General features: G+C 41.2%; 4 protein-coding genes across 6 annotated transcripts in view; 3 read left to right on the forward strand and 1 right to left on the reverse strand.

Moving 5' to 3' along the window:
• Positions 1–5: 5 nt before the first annotated feature.
• rundc3b (RUN domain containing 3b) lies at positions 6–9,604 on the forward strand. The gene is made up of 11 exons (XM_086077551.1): positions 6–241; positions 1,821–1,936; positions 2,003–2,136; positions 3,304–3,389; positions 3,638–3,727; positions 3,844–3,924; positions 4,004–4,178; positions 5,983–6,140; positions 6,626–6,772; positions 7,562–7,665; positions 7,842–9,604. The coding sequence occupies exons 1-11, from the start codon at positions 147–149 to the stop codon at positions 7,985–7,987; spliced, it is 1,332 nt and encodes a 443-aa protein (XP_085933677.1). The 5' UTR covers positions 6–146; the 3' UTR covers positions 7,988–9,604.
• slc25a40 (solute carrier family 25 member 40) lies at positions 8,602–12,277 on the reverse strand. Its single transcript, XM_086077558.1, has 9 exons — positions 12,170–12,277; positions 11,666–11,725; positions 11,483–11,586; positions 11,348–11,415; positions 11,128–11,252; positions 10,271–10,554; positions 10,087–10,168; positions 9,932–10,009; positions 8,602–9,862 (listed from the first exon to the last, which is right to left on the reverse strand). Exons 1-9 carry the CDS (start codon positions 12,270–12,272, stop codon positions 9,729–9,731), a joined length of 1,038 nt encoding a protein of 345 aa, XP_085933684.1. The 5' UTR covers positions 12,273–12,277; the 3' UTR covers positions 8,602–9,728.
• A 502-nt stretch (positions 12,278–12,779) lies between these two features.
• On the forward strand, positions 12,780–18,750 carry dbf4 (DBF4-CDC7 kinase regulatory subunit). Its single transcript, XM_086077550.1, is given in 15 exon segments — positions 12,780–13,412; positions 13,414–13,462; positions 13,624–13,781; positions 14,207–14,410; positions 14,531–14,581; positions 14,661–14,730; positions 15,010–15,080; positions 15,156–15,201; positions 15,291–15,336; positions 15,425–15,550; positions 16,100–16,211; positions 17,115–17,230; positions 17,351–17,950; positions 17,952–17,980; positions 17,983–18,750. Coding segments are annotated over 15 exon segments (1,860 nt in total). The 5' UTR covers positions 12,780–13,289; the 3' UTR covers positions 18,042–18,750.
• Positions 18,751–18,776: 26 nt separating this feature from the next.
• The window catches only part of adam22 (ADAM metallopeptidase domain 22), a 50,906-nt gene continuing 48,763 nt past the window's right edge, over positions 18,777–20,919 (forward strand). For all 3 annotated transcript variants that reach the window (XM_086077549.1, XM_086077547.1, XM_086077548.1), the window contains exons 1-2: positions 18,777–19,067; positions 19,267–19,433. In XM_086077549.1, coding sequence (XP_085933675.1) covers positions 18,971–19,067; positions 19,267–19,433 — 264 coding nt within the window. In that variant the 5' untranslated portion in view covers positions 18,777–18,970. The remainder of the gene's footprint in view (positions 19,068–19,266; positions 19,434–20,919) is intronic.

Genomic DNA, 20,919 nt, shown 5'->3' on the forward strand with positions numbered 1-20,919 from the left:
TTTTCCCCGGAGTGTAACTTGATACTTCTTCCGGTTCGAGCCCCCTCTCATCTATGCACTGTGACGTCGGCAAGCAGAGTAGCTGTAGCTGACCGCTGCATGTCGTGAGCACCGCCTCCGGCTGGCAGGCTGGCCTCGTGCGGGAGATGGCGTCCCTTGGCGCGGGGCTGTACGTCAGTCGCAAGCGGGCAGCGGGCAGGAGCGCGGCGGTGGAGAGAAGGAACCTGCTCACCGTATGCCGGTAAATACACTACCCATCATGATCAATCTCCTCCTGCTCCTCTTCATCATCATCATCATCATCATCATCACCATCTTCATCATGTTGCAATCAAAACAGCACCTGAGCGTCACACCTGACCTGCCTCTACCGTCACACCCTGTGATGTCTTTAAACACGACTTTAGATTCAAGCTCCATTAGTCATAGGTATGGAAATTCAAATTTTCACTGTGGCAGCTCTCCCATTCACTGCGTTGTTTTTTAATTGAAATAATCTCTTTTGAAGGCATGTTGATTAGTGGTTAGCCTCACAGTACTGTGGGTCACGGTTCGATTCGGCGTTGTCCAGGCCTCCTTGCCATAGGTTGTCTAAAAATGCATTGGGATCGACTGGCGAACTTGGGATGTGGAATGGGAGTGTTTGGAGTTACATTTGTGACTGCAAATGTTAAAAGTAGAATTTAAAAAAGCACAACTATTCACCCTTTTTATAAGTCATCTGACAGTCACAGACTCGAGAGTGACACTAGTGTAAGCAAATGTTAATTTAAATCAGAAAAAAATAAATAATAATAATTCAAGCAATAGCTATAAATTTGATAGTTTTCACTCAAATAAAAAAAGCTTTGTGTTGTATATCAGGTTTTAATAGTTTGGGATTTTCTCTAATGATTTTTAATTTAGGTTTGGCATTTTTACAGAGCGTTGTTTTTTTAAATGTATTTCTAAAATGCTTTATTTTAGTTTTTTGTTTTTATATTACTTTTATTAAAGTAAAATGTAGTTTCAGTTATATTCAATAAAAACATAATTCCGTGAACGAAAATGTTTTAGTTTTTAGTTTTTTCGCTAGTTTTTGTGAACTTTAATAAACTTGGTATACATGTACAGTATCCCCTCAGCATGTGGCATAGTGTTAGCACGTCTGCCTCACAGTCAGAAGAACTGGGTCTGAAACTCCGAATCTGCCTCGTGCCTACCCAACAATATACATGTTAAAGGAAACTGCATAATATTATACGCAAGTAGGCGCTTACGATTTTTTACTTTCATGCTGGCGATCTTAGTGGAAACGAGATGACGTTCGTGAGTGTGTTTTTGTGCATTGCAAACACTGCTGCTAGGCAACGGAGGCGGGGAAGTCAGATCATTTGGTTGATGTAAAAGGTCTACAAACAAGTTGGGTACACACACACACACACACACACACACACACACACACACACACACACACACACACACACACACACACACACACACACAATGCAGCCGAGTCCATTAAATCTCCATCCTTCCAAATTAGGTACAATCTGATTAGACAGAGTCGGCTTATTGCAACTGGGGCGGAAAGACGCCAGCTGGGTTATTGAGACAAAAGCCACCTTCCATCCATTTTCTGTAGTGCTTGTCCTCATTGGGGTTGCAGGTGAGCTAGAGCCTGTCCCATCTGACTTAGAAACCATAGAGTACCCCCCTTACGGCCAGTCAATCGCAGGGGACATACAGTATTAACATTCTTGCTTATATTCACACCTATGGGCAATGACAATCACAATTTCAAAGTCTCAATCTCCATCCCCAAATCTCTTTATTTCCAGGTTTTCAGTGAAAACTCTCCTGGACCACTCTTGTTTCGAGAGCATGGATGACTCATCTGCAGAGTTGGTCAACTTTGTGTCCATCCTAGAGCATATCCTCAACCATCGACTGAAAGGTTAAAAAAAAAAAAAAATTTGACAAAAATGTAAACACATTTCTACAAACATTGTTCTTGTCTCAGGTCAGACAACGTGGTTTGGCTACGAGAGTTCCCGGAGTTTCTGGGATTTTGTCAAAGTCGCCAGCAGTAAAGTCCCTCACAATTGCATTCGAAGCATTGAGAGTATGGAGAATGTGCGGTCATCCAAAGCTAAGGTGAGACTCCATTTTGAGCCCAAAAGGGTCCATCATCGGGCATTTTTAGCCCACTTTGCGTTATCCACTCTAAAGAAGCAAATGGAGAGGTCAGCCAGGAACGCTTGGCTAAAGAACACGGCCCAGTTTGAGCCGACAAAACAAAACAATAGCTGCAATGCTGGTTTGCTAACACTGCGGAGTTAGACCTCATGCATGCGGTTTCGGGACTTCACATTGCAAATGATTGTTAAAGGGGAAGGCAACCTTAAATATTTCTTGACAATAATATGTTATATGTGACCTCACTGGTCTAAAATTCGGATTAATATTATATTTTGGGAATATAAATTATGCCACAAAATGCAGCCGTTTTTATCCATCTCAGGGGGCGGCCATTTTGCCGCTTGCAGTTGACTGGAGATGACATCACAGTTACTTAGGGCTCACGCAACGATCAATCATAGCTCATCTGTTTTCTGAAGCTGAGCTGAGCTGTGATTGGTTGTTACCTGAGACCCGAGCAACTGCGATGTCATTTTCACTCGGCAGCAAGTGGCAAAATGGCCGCCTTCTGATATTGATAAAAAACTGCTGGATTTTGCCCCTTAACTCATATTCCACTAACGCAATATTAACCAGAATGCCATATTTAGACTAGTTGGGCTGCATAGAACATATTATTGTCAAGAATTTTGGGGAGTTGACGTTGTGAATTATGTAAGGCGGCTACTTTAAAAATATCTACAATCTCCACATTCCAGTACAAAAATATTGTCGTTTAAAACAATACTTAGCTAAATGTATAGGCTAATTGCACATGTCAGCAGATTCTTCACTTTTTAACAGACTTGTTATATCAGTGACATGAAAATGGAAATTCTACGGGGAAGTCTTAAAAAGCAAAAAGGGGGAACTATGATTGATTTAAAGCCTCGAGACTGACCACACAACAGCTGACTTCTGTCCAAAGTGGTCATCACATGAGAAATAAATCTGAGTCAGCAAGTGGAAACTTCCCAAGGAGTATTACAATAAAATAGCGTAATCCCCTTCATATACGCACTTTACTGTTCATCAATTCACCTATTTGCGGTTTTCAGATGTATTTTTCCAATTTTTCTCTCCATATTGGAAAAACGTTCCAAAGCAAATGGCAATAATAAAATAATCACCTCCTGTCAATAGGGTCGAGCTTGGATCCGAGTGGTTCTAATGGAGAAGAGACTGTCTGAGTACATCTCATCCGCTTTGAGGGACATAAGAACGACCAGGTTTGAGTGTGTGACTTTTTTTGCACTGCATTAGCTAACCCTGCACAATCGAGCCAAATATTAATATTGTCAAAAAAGGCATTTACGTCACACTGTTGAATTTAAATACAGTTTGACGCGACTATCATCATTATAGAAATATAATTTATCTCTTGTGTTGGATCTCATTCAATTGTGCGAGTGTACCTAATGATGTGCACAATTGGTGTTGCAAAGAGGAGCAATAATGTGAGTAAACCCGACTGCAGGAGGTTTTATGAGGACGGGGCCATCATGCTGGGAGAGGAGGCGGGGCTTCTGGCCGACACGCTCATTGGACTCAACACCATCGACTTCAGGTACTGACGTTGTCCCATAGGTGAGGTCAGAGGGACAAATTAGTTAGTAAGGTCGCTCGACCTGTTGTCTTAACACCTACCGAACCCTCCCCCATCATCCTGTCTCATCTCCATAGCTTCTGTCTGAAGGGCGAGGGTCTAGACGTCAGCGGCCCTTCCGTCATCGACTACACGCCGTACCTGAAGTTCACTCAGAGGTACGCGAGTCAGCCGAGGCGCGCCGTGTTGCCAGATGTGCGCTGACCGGGCCGCGGGTGTCGCTCCCCCTCATTGCAGCGGCGACAGCATCAGCAGCGACGAGGAGGAGATGCGCACCCTGGGCAGCAGCGGCAGCGAGCAAAGCACCCCGGACAAGGTGGCCACGGCCGCCTCCATCTTCACCGAGCAGAGCAACCTGGTCAGCAAGTGCAAGCGCTTTGAGCAGAAATATCGCTTGGCGCTGGAGCAGAAGGTGCGCCTGAGCATAGATAAGAAAAATACACAAGCGGAATGAGTGCAAAGTAGCAGTTTTTAAGAATTGTGAGCCCCTCGAAAGGGTTTAAATTTGCGTTAAAGCACTACTTTTGTCTAAATCAGGGGTCAGCATCCTTTCCTGTCAAAAGAGACCATATTAGGCCCCAAAAAATTGTCTGGAGACGCAAAACATTTGAACTTTGTGATGAACGAAGCAGTGCGTTCGTGTTAGTCTAATGGGGTATATGCCTCGGAGGAGGCGGGGCTTCCGACTTCCTGGTTTTCACACATCAGCTTTGTTTGGGTTTCCTGTTTGCGACGTGTCGGCCGCGTCCCAATTCTTGCGCTTCCGCCTTTGTGCCCCTCGGTTGCGCGTTCCCGTCGGCGGGTGCAAGTGTGTCGTGCAGGGGTGCTCAAGTTCGGTCCTCGAGAGCCCTATCCAGCCTGTTTTCCATGTTTCTCTCCACTAACGCACCTCATTCACGATCAGGATCGTTTTCAGGCTTCTGCAAAGCTTGCTGATAAGCTGATCATTAGATTCAGCTGTGCTGCAGGAGGGAAACATGGAAAACAGGCTGGATAGGGCGACTCGAGAACCACTGGTCTTATATACTAAGGGCCCAAGAGCTAATTAGTGTTGCACTATCAGCTAACAGAAAATATGCAGCATCCAATACATAGAGATTCATTTTATTTTACCTTTCGTCCTCTGTTGTTCGCATTCTTTTTTGTTGTTGTAATTTTTTATACTTAATTTTTCAGATATTTTTAGACTTTTCTGCTTTTCTGTCAGATTTGAGATTTGTGGCAATTTTATGGCCATATTATGGTCAATTTCTGCTTCTCTTCTTCCTTTTTTGGACATTTAATGGCTATTTTTTGAAAAAAAATTCTGCCCATTTTGCTTGCAATTTTCTGACATTTTGAGCAATTTTCTGCACATTTTATGGTAGTTTTCGGAATTTCTTCTTTTGGTTTTGGACATTTTGTAGTTACTTTTCAAATGTTTTCTTTTCTGCCTTTTAAAAAAAAAAAACTTTCTGACTTTGTTTTGTGGTAAAATTTTCTTCTCCTTGCTTTTTTAAAAATTTTATGGCTATTTTTTTCTGCCTTTTTTGCTAGCAATTTTCTGAAATTTTTGGCAATTTTGTGGATATTTTTGGGATTTCTTTTTGGGGGGGCATTTTATGTGTGCTTTTATGAATGTTTTCTGCCTTAAATTTTTTTAAATTCTCTGACATTTTTGGCAATTATGGTACATTTTCTGCTTTCTTCTTCCTTTTTGGACATTTATAATCACTTTTTTGACATTTTTATGTAATTGTTACAACTTTTTAATTTACTTTTCGTCTTACTTTTTTCCGACAACAAAAATGTGTCATGGACACTGACATTTTTTTTAGGTTTAATTGATTTTTAAAAATCTAAATCATTAATTAATTTCGAGAATATTTTATCCCAAAAATAAAAAAATATTAATGTCTACTAATTTATTTTTTAGAGATCCAAAGGGAGCCACAGGAAAGGGACTAAAGAGGCTCCAGAGCCGCAGGTTGCAGACCCCTGGTCTAAATGAATCACAACTTACTTAAACACAGTTCCTTGGTACCAAGAGGCTACAGAGCACTACTTTTGTCTAAATGATGATTTCTAAATTATTGGCACCCAGATGACATAAGCACGAATCATCCCTGACTATTCACTGGTCCAATTTAGTACCACAAAAAAAAAAAAAAGAGTCCCCTTCATCTGCATTTTCTTTAGCAAGTAATTAATTACTTATGTCTTGCTTTTCATGTCAGGCTTACCTGGAGGAGTTGGTGCGTCTGCGCGAGGCGCAGCTGGCGGAGGCGTCGTCGCACCACCAAGCTCTTGACCAGAGCCTGATGGACACGCACCTGTCACACTCGCTGGAGAAGGAGCAGCTGGAGTTCATCATTTTGGAACTGCAGGATCAACTGTGAGTTTGTGGAGGCAAGGGCGGCTTGGCGGTCATGCGCGGCGTCCGCCATTTAGTACGCTGCTGAGTTGCATTCAAAAAAGCCTTTAGTTCTCTTGTGCGACAACTAATTCAATGTACGCGCCTTAATCTCTTAATTGAAGACGTGTCACGACTCGTGGAGCCGAAGCGGCGCTCTCACTATGATTAAATGCAAATGAAGTCGCATTTATTGAAATGTAATAGGGCTCAAGGGTGGATGTGTGCAAGTCAAAGGCTGATGAGGCTTAACCCACTCAATTTAAGAATAATGACGACACATTCGTTTGGAGACGGTGATTTAAAGTCGTCATGAGGAGTGTCTAATTATGGTTGCATTATTTAGCTCCATGAGAGGGCAAAATATTAGGAACGGCTCTAAATATGGCATGATGGATGGAACAACATGTTCACAGTGTCAATCAAATCCAAACTCCTTTGGTGAATGATTTGTGTCTCGTGTTCAGGACAGTGTTGAAGAACAACGACTTGCGGTCGCGACAGGAGCTGACGGCCCACCTGACCAATCAGTGGCCTTCTCCTGACGCTTTGGACGCCAACGCCGTTGCCTTGGACACGCTGCTGTACAGGAAGAGCCCCGGACAGTGGGAGGAGTATGTCAAGGGCTTTTTGTTTAATACAGTGGAACATTCAAAAGCTGCTTGACTTCTAAGTAGTTTCAGAAGAAATGTTCTCATGGGAAGCAATGTAAAATGTATTATTATTGTTTTAAATAACAATACTCAGCTTGTATTTATTTATCCATAATAAATAATAATGAGAGAAATTAGCAACCGGATGCTAAAATTAAATAATGTGAACAGTAAACCCCCCACGGTTCAGCATTTGCCCATTTTTAGATATATATTTTTTTTAACCTATCCCCATTATGTGCTGAAAAGCTAAACTATGTTTTGGTTTTGCTTTGGCACCATCTGATGGTATCTTGGTGCCAAGCAGTTGCGTTGAACTGATGGAAAAAGCTTCAACCGAGTCAGGCCATCTGCCAAATAGAAAAAAAGTGATTTGCCGCCATTTTCTGGCATCCTTAGGCAATAACAGCCCTTTTGGGTGGTCGTCAAATCACTTGATTTGTACTATTCAGGGCAAGGTTGGTCCCTTCACTGTACAAACAATTTGCCAATTTAAAAAAAAAGAAAAGGAAAATCACAGAAATGGAAATTTCTTCCACCCTCACCTAATCTCATCTAAACCATTTAAGAATAATATTTTTTTGTCAGTACTCTTCAACTCGCTTTCCTTGTCGTCTGCTACCGTCAAGCGCCAACCGATATTGCTCAAAGCAGAGAAAAGAGATCGCCGTTGATAAACGTTTGCCGTTGTCACTTGATTGAATTTCCTCCGTGACTTGCAGGCATTGTGCAATCTTGTTTGTCGCGCAGGAAGAGCCTTCACAATCTGCCTACGGACATGAGCCTATCACAGATGTCCCTCGAACCGTCACACGCGCTAACGCTTGAGGTCAAACCACACTGGCCCCGGCAAGGTAAACGAGTAACCTTCGCTAGCCAAGGCCTTCTATGCTAGACTAAATGCTATCAGAAGTACTCAACTACTTTAAGAATTTGTTTTGGTTCAATCCGATTCTAGCCTTTTTTGTGTTGCAATGCCAATCAGAAGTGGCCCGATCACCGGTGCTTGACTTTCTTTTTTGCCATGCAGGAAAAGAGCAGACGCCGTCCCTGCGAGGTCTGTGCGGCTCTCTCACGTCCGTCAACAGTTTCAGGTCTCTGGCCAGTCTGAGGTCCAACGAGTGTCTGGCCAGTCCCGCCGCAGAGGTCAGCAGCCCGGGCTTTACCCCCACATAAGACCCCAGGTCACAATTTAACCAGCATACTATTTACGTTGCTCTTTGTTGAGATGTACGTTGTTAGCGTGCCTGCAACGACGTGTTTTTAGCATGCTGCGGGAATGAGCTTGCTCCGGCGAAGCACTCTCTGACATGATGTAATTTATAACTTGAATGCTTTTGAAAAAGACGTATTTCACGTGCCAACATTGGAAGAGTTGGTCTCTTCGTTGCTACTAATTGTTCTTGGAGGATCGTCGTTATGTGCACTTTTCTCATGTATTGTTACCGTATCAGTTTTTTACATTTTTTGTTCTCAGGTGTTTCTGTGCCTTTGTTTTCAGTATCGTGCACAATGCTGTATTTTGTTCTCAGGTCATGACCATTATGATTGATAATCCGCCCTCCGTTTAATAGGCGTGTTCCCTTTAATTATTTAGATTGCAATGCCGTTTTTGACTTGGGCTTGTGATGACTGGGAAAGTCGGGCCTTCGGGCTGCGTCGCTCAACTCAACTGTTTGCTTTTAGTTTATGGCATCGTTCATTTGCACACATACGAATGTTTTATGGCTTTTTATCCTTCATTTTGAATAAACTTTATTTTGGGGGGAAAAAAATCTGATTTGGGCACATTTCATGGTTAAAACATTTTTATCAACATCTTGCACACATATTCACTGGATGTAAAAGTACAAAATTTTGCACAATCAGAGGTAACCTACTTGTTAAATCAACCATCGCCTCTGTAGTGAATTGGCACAATAACTGGGGTTGCATTGATTTTTGATAGATTAGACACGTCTTGAAGCAGCTGAGTGAAAACAACAGAGGTGCTGTTTAGTCTCGTTCTGTGTCGAAAGAAGTCAAATAATAGCATTAGCTACAGGAAATGACAACTTGTGCTCATTGGCAAAAGATTCTGCTCACTCGGTAAAACACTGCATCTCAACAGTCGCGCATTTTCCCATCCAAAAAAAAAAAACTTTTAAAAAACATATTTGGATTCAATAATACTAAATGTAGTCAAAAACCCACCCATCGACAAAACAACAGGCATAATGTAATTTCTTTTTTTTTTATAAAATACATTTTACAAGTATTCATAAGTGGACTTTAATATTCAGTGAACCCCTGCTTATTCACAGTTGGACACGCAATTTTATTTAAGATAACCTCAGTAATTTGCTATTCAAAAACACGTGTTTGCTGTTTTTGTGCTTTGGCCACAGCAATAAAAGTAACAATTTGGTGACATCTGGTGGAATCTTGGTGTTAAGTTTAACTCATCGGCAGTATCATTTCTTCTGCTTTTGAGATGCCCTGTTTTGTTGGCGGTCCTTGAATGCACCATGTGGCACAGTCAAAAAGGAGCCGGAAAGCATTTTTCCTATTTCTATTCTATTCTATTGCTCATGTGAAAGTGGTTTGTTGGTGTTGAATAATTCAACTACTGATTGCAGTCGTTTGATTACCAATCATGACATGTACATGCAAGAAGCATGGTGTTGATGCTTTATGATCCTCTCCATTTTAAATGTTTTGCCACCATCTTTTAGCATCTACGCGAAATTAGTAATCCCTCAGCAAGGCTTGGTCCCATTCGTAGACGAATAGCAGGGATTCACTATATTTCACATTGTGCAAACAGGTTTGTGTCATCATGGAATAATAAATCATAAATACTATAATATACTTTTAATAATTTCTCAGCTCTGTTTTTTTTAAAGCCCGGTGTTGGAGCGTGTCGGCTCATCACATTTCAGGTGTTACTGGTGTGCACATGTCCAAGTACGCGATCGTGGTTGTATTTGCGGAAAAAATCTTTCCCCAGCTCGTAGCTGCTGATCATGATGGCGCATGCCGGCGCCACTTTGCTCACCCGAGGGAGGAAACCTGGCCAGGAGACGAGCGGGTAAGAAAACGATATTGTGAATGACAAAACGTTGACGTGATGACGCAAACCTGCAAACAAGCCTTGAACGCCGTGCTGCGTCACAATCTTCTTCATCACGGTGATAGTGGAGGAGGTTTTGTGCGATACTGTGGACAGAAACAAACGAATGAGTGACATCGGGAAATGATTCAAAAGAGAAATGTTACATTGAGGCCATATTTACAATTCATTGCTTGCAGCTCCCCGAGTTCCACCTGCCTTCTGGTTTTGACCACATCAAACGGCAACGTTAAGATGGACGCAATCTGATAAAAAACACGTGAAGATATCCAAATGAAACATCATTTAATAATTGACTACTGCAAGTGAGTGAACCTCATCCGTACGTTCCCGTCCACCGCACTCACCGTGCCGGACGTGGCGCCGGACACGAAGGTCATGGCAAAGGTGGGCTCCCCGGTGCCGTAGCGCTGACACAGCCACTTCTTGCCACGCTCGTAGTTATACCAGTACATGGCGGAGAAGGGAACGTCCCGGAGCAGCGTGGGCCCCAGGCCTCGCCACAGCGACAACCAGCCTTCCGCCTGCACGGCCGTGCGCACGCAGGTTCTTAGCTGCCTGTACGACAGCTTCTCTGACTGCAGCTTGGTGCGCAGAAGTTCGATCGGGCTGATCACGGAGGCCGCGCCCACTGGCGGATATAGAAGAGGCATTCGCGGGATGGCAAAGTCCAATGCAGTGCTTTTACTACTAATTCTTAATTTGATGCATTCTGATTAACTCATTCACTGCCATTGACGGCTATAAATGTCAAAAAATCATTTTTAACTATTTATATTAGTTTTAACTTTTTAGAGTAATGAAAACCTAGAATTGTTTTTAAATTATCTTTTATTTTAAAAGAAAAGATTATTAAAAATTAGGGGCGTCAGGAGATTAAAATTTGTAATTGTAATTAATCACATGACTTAAACAGTTAACTCACGATTAATCAAAAATTGTATATCTGTTCTAAATGTACAATAATTTTCTTCTAGGTTTTCATACTCTTGTTAACAAAAGTGAAAAAAATGTTAACTAATAGAAATAGTTCAAATAAATTTTTGACGTCTATAGCCGTCAATGGCAGTGAATGAGTTAAAATCTATATGGGCGTTAAATTACAAAAATGTCAGAGAAGCAGGACTACAGTAGATAAACATTACAAAATTATCTTAAAATCACTATAATAGCAATAATTAGCAATAAAAGTGTAAAATCACACCTCTAGCGACAGCCCCCGACACCATAGGAGCGAATTGCTCGTGTTGGCCCATCTTGACCTTCAATCGCGCACGCAGCTGGTCGTAACAAGTGAAGTAGATGACTGTCGCAGGCACGGCCATTACACTGGAGCGGACGGAAAAAAACAGCACAAACATGAATCGGTTTCATAGGCTGAGATGTGCATGAGGCTGAGAAGAAAAGACGATGTTCGCGCTCACAGGGTTGGAGGAAGACCGCTCCATAAGGACCTGACGCCTTCGTTACGTACGATCTTGACGAACGCGTCCTGTCGCAACAAATAAGATTACAATCCGATCATGACATTAATGCGTCACAATGAGATTTGTGTTTACCGCTGTGCCATTGAAGTGTCCTGATGATTTATACCAAGCCTTGTTGCCATTCATACACACACAAATGTGGTCCATAAGGCCGTTGCAGTAGACAAAGCATTTTCCTAAGCATGGAGAGAAAAAAACATTATGGTGACGCGTTACAAAAAACAAAAACAATTGTTTGGCAAAAATGTAGTTTACCTTTAGGGAAAGGATTTTTCTGTGCTTGAAGTCTGATTTTCACAACATCTAAAGGTGTCACTGGGGAAAGGACAACAAGTGTAAATGTAACATCCATACATACATTTTCTACATCAGGGATACACAACTGGAGGCCTGCGTCCACACTGTGAGTGACCCCTCAATTTTTTATTATTTTATCATCAATTATAGTGAATTACATGTGTAGAGTGGGCCCAATGTAGTTATGTACTTAATGAATGTAGGTAATTTAAGAAGTGTACTTTTTGCCCCACCCAGTGTAATAAAATGCATCATTATTCTAATTATGGTGGCAAGTGGCAACCATGTACAGACCACAAATGTCCACATAACCCAAAGTTAAAGGTCATTTAAATGTCATGCAATGTAGTGAGTCTCAAGTTTAAAAAAAAAAGTAGTATGTATTGGTAGCAAAGACAATACATTGTATTACTGCATTTTAATGGATTAAATGGCCCAAACTTCAAATGACGACAGCCTCACCAAACAGAGAAGTAAGCAACGCTCCGGAGCAGGACGCCACCATCTGTTGGATTGGAGTAATGCCGTTATCTTTGGCCGGTGCCGAGGTACGTTGATCGCTCATGTTTCCTGGAACATACAGGAAATTACATTGAAGATGTAATTAATAGAACTTAAAATCATAAAGCGCCATGGACCCAAAACCCAACTCCGTCATGATATTTATTTATTTAGGCGTAGCGATAGTACTCTGTGGCTAACTGAAGCTAATAAAAAGACGTCCCTACCTGCCAAAGCACATTTACATCAACAAATCCTTATTTGCATTAAAATAAGCATCCCTTCGTGGCAAGCAAGGCTGTTGCACAAGTTCCAAAAACGAGATTTAGTCGGAACACGTGTTCAACCTTACTGGTTTGGTCACTCCACAACATTACATGATGAAACGTTTCATAACATTGGTTCCCCTCTCGCACATTCGCGAAATTGAAAATTAACCTTTTTACTCGATGAACAATTACATACGTGGTGCTCATACTCATACATATACTGATAATAACTGTTGCTATGTCTTTGATAAATATATTTAAATGTTTAACTTTTTAAAATGTCGAAACATCACATTCGAATACTACCACTAATATACCGATGTTGGCTGTTGCCAGAGTTTGTTTGCATCAACCCACAACGTTACTCTTTACATTGGAGGCGTCGCATTAAAATAGGGGACTAATCATACAACCGTAATTCATCTGAAAGAAGAAATGAAACACAAGAACGATACGCTAAGAATACGTAAGTTAAGATAAAACAGAGTGGTTTGAAAGTGATTTTGAATTTTCCGACATGGCAACTTGCTCGTCGGTACCATTACATTGTTAAAGCGGGAAATGGAAGTGCAGTCAAACGTCGACGTTCAAACTTTCTCAACAATTAATTAACCAAACAATTACAAATGGCAAAGGTAGGCGCCACTCTACATACGATATTGAAATAGCGCAGCTGAGTCATTAAATTTACGCCAAAAGTACGAAATGCAGAATCTACCCGACCGCGCGTAGACCGTCGACGGTAGGCACATTTTTTCCCCGTCGCGTGGTTAAAAGTACGGCATGTAATATAGTCGAACAGACCGCTACGAATGTTTATACTGCTAGTTTGTACATTTCGCCATTTTGTGTACAAACACAACCAGCTGTCAAATGAAGACTACGGCACGGGCATGTCGACGTACAGAGGGCGAACTTGTTTCCCGAAAGAGAATAAAAATGATGGCACAAGGCACACAGAGACCAACTGGAGCTCACTGGGAAGGTATTTTATTTATTTATTTATTTTTATGGTAACATAATTGCTCGTCACATTACGTCAATAACATTTAATTATTTATTTATGTGTTGTTTTTTAACCAAGGTTCTGTGGGTTTGTCACTTGAACGCTCACCTCTCTTCACCTTGCCACTGTTGTCTTTTTAGGTAAAGCTGGCAAAAGTGGTGAGAAGAAGTCGTCAGTGAAGTCAACGAAGTCCCGTCTGGCACTGCTCAAGCCTTTATCTGGGAAAGTCTTCTATCTTGACTTGCCGACCAACAGAACAGCAGAGTCGTTGGAGAGAGATATAAAAGACCTCGGAGGGGTGGGTCCATAATCAAGACTTTTCCTGCATTGTAGCATAATTCATATATATATTTTTAAACTTATCTTATTGCACATTTAACGATTTCTCTTCTCTTTCACTATGCTTCATTCATAGGACTTTTAATATCACAGATAACTTTGCCTGTAGCATCCATTGTTACATTTTTGCTATGAATTAAGTTGTGTGTCTATTCAGGGCATCTTCGGTTTACAAAGGATGCGTTATGTTTTACCTCCTGTACCGTTCGTAACCCCGTAATGTCATATGTTAAAAACCAAGGACGGCATGTGTGTTAATGTCTACTTGAATAAATGTCACGTCTCAAATTAACATCTCTTTTTATACCCTCAACAAATAAAAATAACACTAGTGACCATTAATGACATCTAACATTTGAATATTTTCCCTTGTCGTGGTCCCAGAGTATTGACAAGTTCTTCAGCAAAGACATCAAGTATCTTGTATCCAACAAAAGGGAAACTAAATACGTGCAATGCTTGAGAGCAGACTCCCCACTTCCCAGCCCTCAATCTGGACAGAGTTCACCTTGCCCACACTCGAATCCACTCCAGCCGGCCTGCGGTAGCGACAACACCAAGAGCAGGTCTCAAGGTCAAGCGGACTCGGTGAGCTGGTTTGGATTGCTTCATTAGTGATAATATCGTGTTTATTAATTGATTCTTCAATTCAGCTTGCTTTGCCATGCTTCTCCAATTTTTCTCTTTTGTTTTTTTTCCCCTTTACAGTTTGTCACAAGCCGTGGGAGGTCTTTAGTAGAAAAAGCTGTGAAAGAAAAGGTTTGTTGTCTCTATGCATTTAAATAGCATTCTTATAGAGTCTTGTGCTTCATTTTGCTGATAGAATCTTTGTTTTTAGGATATTTTGCAGACCAGCAAGATTCTGTCAAAGGCTCTGGAGTGGGGTGTAAAAATATTCTACATTGATGGTGTGTTTACATTACAGATATAAATATATATGTTGTCTCAATTATGCGGTGGAACCTCGAAAGTGACTTTTTTATGATGCAGGTTGGCTTACAACTTCGAATTTATAAACATTTGCAATGTTTTAAGTTCACCGTTAGAATTGACCTAAAATGAGAATTTTGGTTGAATTTCAAATTGTCCTACTTTTGGGCCATTTACTTTGCCGCTCCCACGGTAATATTGAATAATGTGCCTTTCTTTTGTGCATGACCTAATGTTGATTTGTGCTGCATGTGTAGATGTGTTGGAGTATATTGAGAAGAAAAAAAAGACCATTACAAGCCAGTGTCCGATCCCTACTGCAGCCAAAGCAAGTGTAAAAGTTCACACAGTTCAACAGTTCATAATACCATACATTTAATATTTTAAGACTTGTTCTTTGTAGGTCAAAGCCGCATCAACAGCAAAACCCACTTGTCAGAAATCCAAAGGTGAATGACTTGTGCAGCAGCTATTGTGTTTTGAGCTATCATTTGACATGTGTAAATATGTACCGGTACTCATAAGTTATTTTCCACAGGAGGGCGGATCCGTAAACCTTTTATCAAGGTTGAAGATTCAAGCAGGTTAGAGAAAGTAAAATCTTGCATCCATTTAAAGTAAATATTGCCCTGTCAAATGCATATTTTGACAGTGCTGACACTTCATCCTCAGACAGTACCGTCCGATCTACCTCAACATGACAAGCATGCCTGAGTTGGACCTGAAGACGCTTGCTCCTCATTGTCCCTTCTTGGTTGACAGTAAAGACCCTGCTGGGGATAAACAGCGAGGGAACAGGTATGGCGGCTTGTTTGGGTTATTAAATGAGGAGGACACACAATTTAAGGACAACACATTTACCTTAAACATTTTATGTAAGCATTGTAGCTCCTGTATTTCTTTTCATTACTGCAATCGGTAGTTTGAAATTGAGTTTGACAAAAATATAGTTGGTGTGGCGATATGACCCTTTTATGAAAAGTCTGGGGGGGTTTTCCACACACACAAAAAAAGATTTCTGACTTTAATTTCATAATAGCTAAAATGGAGCTATGAAGCAGTTTTTCCCCCACAATTATTATTTTTTTTATGATATGGGAAAAGAATGTAGAAACAATTCCGTTCATGTTGTCTGTTTCTTAACAGAAATTAAAGTAACTCGCCCTTTAAAAAAAAAAAAAATAACGTCACCAGAGGGGTCTCAAAAGTCGCAAAGTTGAAACACTAACTGCACTTTTGTAGATTAGCCTCCTCTCTGTTTGCTCTTACATTTGATTGTGCAAATACTGTAATGTAAAATCGATGAAATACCCAGCCCTAATAGTTTTTGTGATTTATCCCTAAAAGTGGCAAACTTTTGGCCTGTGAAGGACAAACTGCTGGTCAAAAGAAGAACAAAGACAAGAAAGGAGGCGGCTTCTGTGAGTGCTGTATGGCCAAATATGGAAACTTGATGACAGTAAGTCTAATATGCATCAACATTGGATCCACTCGGCTCAATCATATTCCAATATCGGTTCAAATAAATAAATAAAAATGCCATAATTAATACGATGGCAGTTATGACTGTGATACAAGTGTAAAAATAAGTTAACCATTGTTGATTAAGAGAACAACATAATATTAAGTATTAACTTACACAAGGACAATATTTTTGGTACCACAGTTAAAGAATGAAGAACATAGAGATTACCTTGAAAGTATTCAGATGGGAATTTACTCCATAAAAATTATGAAGTGTCCATGCTGCATCAAACCAGATCGTCCAAGATTAGACTGGAGGGGCTATAAAGTAGTCTCTCTTTCTCTCTTTTTTTTAACTTTCACTTTCACTTTCACTCTGACAAGTTTTATGGAATGTATTTCAGTTGCTAACATTGTCCAAAACACAAGTACCGTACCCTTGTTTGGGTCAGAGTGGCTTTTCGATTTGACTGTTGTTATCCTAGAGTAATGCTGATTTCCAAGAAATGTATTCCCTGCAGCATGTTCCGCTTTAAATACGGAAACAAACCCATTTTTGATATACTGTCATATTCAGAACTCTCTGAACTGTCTGTGGAGTTAGTTTGAAGTTCAATATAATTTTGCAAATCATGGTTATAGAATCTGTCATTTCCTGGCAGTATTTCCTACTTTCACTGCTTAATACGTGATTATCTTAAGAACGTAATGTGTAAATTACATAATACATTTGGTCCCTGGGCATCAACTTTAATTATTACTAAGCACTATACCCTTAACCCTTACTCAAACCTTAACGCTATCCGACCGATACTCCTACATTAATTCTATAAACCATATTTTAACCATAACCGCTAAACTGGATTGATAATATAAAATTATACTTTATTTAAAACAGCACCTGCAAAGTGAACGTCACCAGGCTTTCTCCAAAAGCGATGCTTACCAAGTGTTGAACCACCTGGTAACGCCCCTTCACTGCAACTTCACCCGTTTCAACACTTTTATTAAAAGGTAGTAGTATTCCTTAAATGTTTTCAGTATATTTGATACTGTGTGCAGCTGTTTAAATCTATTGACACTTAAAAAAATAATAATAATAATAATTCAATTGATTTCTTTTGTTCCTGTCAGGCCCAAGTGCAGTGTTTCGTCTGTTCAACTTGAAATCGGACCATTTGGGGGACTTGATGTCAAAGCCCCAGAGATTATTAAAGAGGAGCAGCACCAACCTACTGACTGCCCAAAGGAAATGTTTTCTTTTCAAGGCACTCCTCCTCAGCCTCCCAGCGATGGCAGGACGAGTCTGACTGTCTCACACAGGTCAAAGCTAAGCCTTATCTCACGTAAACGGCTGTGCCGACTCAATTTGTCGGCATCCTCCCCTCAAAAAGCTGCACAGGAAACTGCCCCCTCTAGTGGTGAAAGTGTGGCCCAAAGCCCCCTATTAATTCCTCAGGTCAACTTTGATGCGCAAGTACCTCTTACAGACACACACAGACATCAGGAGCCACAATGTAAGTCATACTTGGGAAGCCCCAGTGTCGTCACAGATCAACAAGAGGAGACTGACGGGTGCAAGAGGCCAACCAGGCAAGCCGGTGAGAACATCTCAGATCTTGATGGAGAGCATCTTTCTTCACAGAGCTGCTCTCCAACCGGCACAGTGAGAAGGAAAGTCAGATATTATAAACGCCAAAAATGGAAACTGGATGCTATATGTGAAGAGGATGTAACAGAATGACACTTGTGACAAATCTCCAAAAGCTCTGGCACTTCTTTTGCTCCACTGATACAATTGTATGTGAAATTCCTGCAGATTTAACGACGAGAAGGGAACAATTACAAAGCACCAGAGACAATTTGCATGATACAGATATGGAGGGAATGTTGGCGCTGATAATTTAATGCTGCTGATTCTACCCTGCGGGCAAGAATTCCATGCCACTCTAAAAACAAAACCTCAGAGGAAATAAAAAATCACAAATATTTAACCCACAAAAGCACTTTTAGCGTTTTCATAAATGTAGCACTTGGAGTATGACCTATAATAGAAAATAAAAAAAAGATTCATTATTAAAGGTTAATAGACTGACGAAAAAATTACCAGCCTTGCATAACTTCGTACAGTATTCCGTACTTGGAAATACTTTAACATGTAATTAAGATAGGTATTGATTAAAACAGAATTATAAATATGTCTGAAAATGGAACACAACACCCCCTAAATACTAAATAAAACAACATGTCTGGGAAAGAAGCTATGTGATGCTTAATAAAACTATATGTGGAAAATGCCTCCAATATCCTGATTTATGGCGTCGCAGCTGACGACTGCGTGAGTCACGAGGAGAGGAGCCGGAGAAACGACGCTTGTTATGGGGCTTCGCTTCCGATGTTTGTCGGAAGGCCGCAGCTCCCCTCCATGCCTCCGCCCCTCTTGCTCATGTGTATGCATGAGGCGTTTCTGCAGCGATCCGCTGGATATTGATGTGTTTTAAGGAGGTGTCCCCTGTCCTGCGTCCCCGCCCCTCCCCTCGACCCCCCCCCACCCCCCTCCTCGACGCTGAACATCCGCCGTGTCTCGGTGCGCTCAGACGCGCTCGGCGTTTAGTCTCGTCCGGACCCCCGATGGCCTCCGATCACAGGGACTGCATGAAGCTCACCAGCAGCCGCGGCTCCATCGTCCCCTAGCGAAGCCCACGCGTGGATTACCGCATTGTTTTGACGTTCTCGTCCGTAGCGAGGAGGAAGATGATGATGAAGCTGAGCGCACCTTGGTGGATTTCCCTTTTGTGCGTCTGTGGATTGATGCACGTCGGTCACCAGAGCAACCCCCATTCCATTAAAGGTAATCCATCATAATATTAGTACTGGTATCACGATTTAAATATCGCGCTGTTATTTATTTATATTCTGCCTCAGTTTGTTGCGGTTCCATGTTTTCGCAGAATTGGTAAATAAGAGCGATGGGCATTTTCATACGGGGGTGGATGTATCTTTTTGTCCTCGACCATAATAAAATGGGTGGTCTTCCCTCCCCGGTGCAGGTGATGCTTCGTTGAGCGCCAAGACGCCTCGTAAAGCAGGCGGCTGGGCGGGCAAGAAGGAGGAGGACACGGTGCCTGTCCGCCTGCTCTACAGCAGACACAACCACAGCATGATCGGCCACCATCAGCTCAGTACCCGCGTCATGGCCAGCCCCGGATCCACTCAGGTACACGCCGCGCTTCGGTGGTGGTGGTGGAAGTGGCTCTTGTTTATTGGTTTGCATCTCACTCTAGTCCAACACGTGAGAAAAAAAATATCAACACAGTGCTCAAAAGTGCCTGCAGGAAAATCGCACATCTGCATTTTCATTGTCATATTTAGATCGTTATAAACAATAACATAAACATTAAAATCGTCGTCATCATCATCAATAAAACATTATTATCATGCAGGATTTCTATTCCCTCATATGCATAGTTGCTATAAACGATGGAGGATTATGCTGACCATTAGTTAAGTCTTATTACAAAAGCATTAGCCGCCCTTATCAATTAAATTTTACAACTTCCCCATGCATACAAATGCCACAAGTTGCTATTGCACGTCTTCTCCACTAGGGGTCACAACTCGTGGACAATCAGGCATCCTGTAGTCTACAGCGTAAACTGTCAGTCAGGGCTATTCATTTAAAAGTTGTGCATTTTCCTCACCTGCTGACTGTCAAAATAAAATAAAAATATATAAAAAATATAAAAATTTCTATAATATTCCTTTGTGTTGTTGATTTAAATACGGAACTGGAAAGGTCTAATATATAGCATTTCTAATATACAAATATTGCCTCAAAATTGGGATTTAAGTAAGTACAGAAAAAAGTAACTGAGCATTTCCATTTCTTAAACTACTGGCAAAATATATCTGAATTAATATTAACCACTGAACAACTTTGACACCCCTTCGCTGTTCTCTTGCATGACTTTCTTTAACTCACGGCTTGCCTGACTCGCACACCTACTCGCTCTGCTTGCAAAGCTGCTGAATAAACCATTCGACTGTCCGAGTCGTGTAACCTGTGAGAACATACAAAGCACATGATTGGTCTGTGTATACTGCGTGCATAGAAGAGCTGTCTGAAAAGTGTGCGGTTTAAACTAAGAATACAATAAATCCTCCAAAATAGAGTTGTAATACTCAAAACAATCTAATGATTGGTCTACGTGCATAAAAAATAAAGATAAATAAATCAAGGTCCGGATCAAGACTATTGCTGTAGAGACAAAACATGGTTTAGCAAGAACTACTTGAAAAGCATGTAATGATAGCGTTCGCATTCATAATAACCAATCCCGATGACTGTGACTACGACTCAGTTCAATGATGCCGGCATGTCTGATGATTTCATCTCAAACAAAATGTCACTTAGCATTATCCAAACACGTCATGTGTCATTTAATGTGTGTGTGGGCTTGCTTGTGCAGGGCTCAGAGAGTGTAGAGGGCTACAGATGGTCGCAGTTGTTAACCCTTTGTCTTGTCTCTTTAACACCTCAGACAAGAAAGCGGCACCCAGCTGCCAAATAGAAATGTGCCATTTAACTCATTCACTGCCATTGACGGCTTTAGACGTCAAAAATTCATTTGAACTATTTCTATTGGTTTAACTTTTTTTCCCTACTTTTGTTAACAAGAGTGTGAAAACCTAGATTTTTTAAT

Source organism: Leptonotus elevatus, chromosome 6 (genome assembly GCF_054856555.1).
Source record: "Leptonotus elevatus isolate MCC_2025b chromosome 6, RoL_Lele_1.0, whole genome shotgun sequence".
NCBI classification, from domain to species: Eukaryota; Metazoa; Chordata; class Actinopteri; order Syngnathiformes; family Syngnathidae; genus Leptonotus; species Leptonotus elevatus.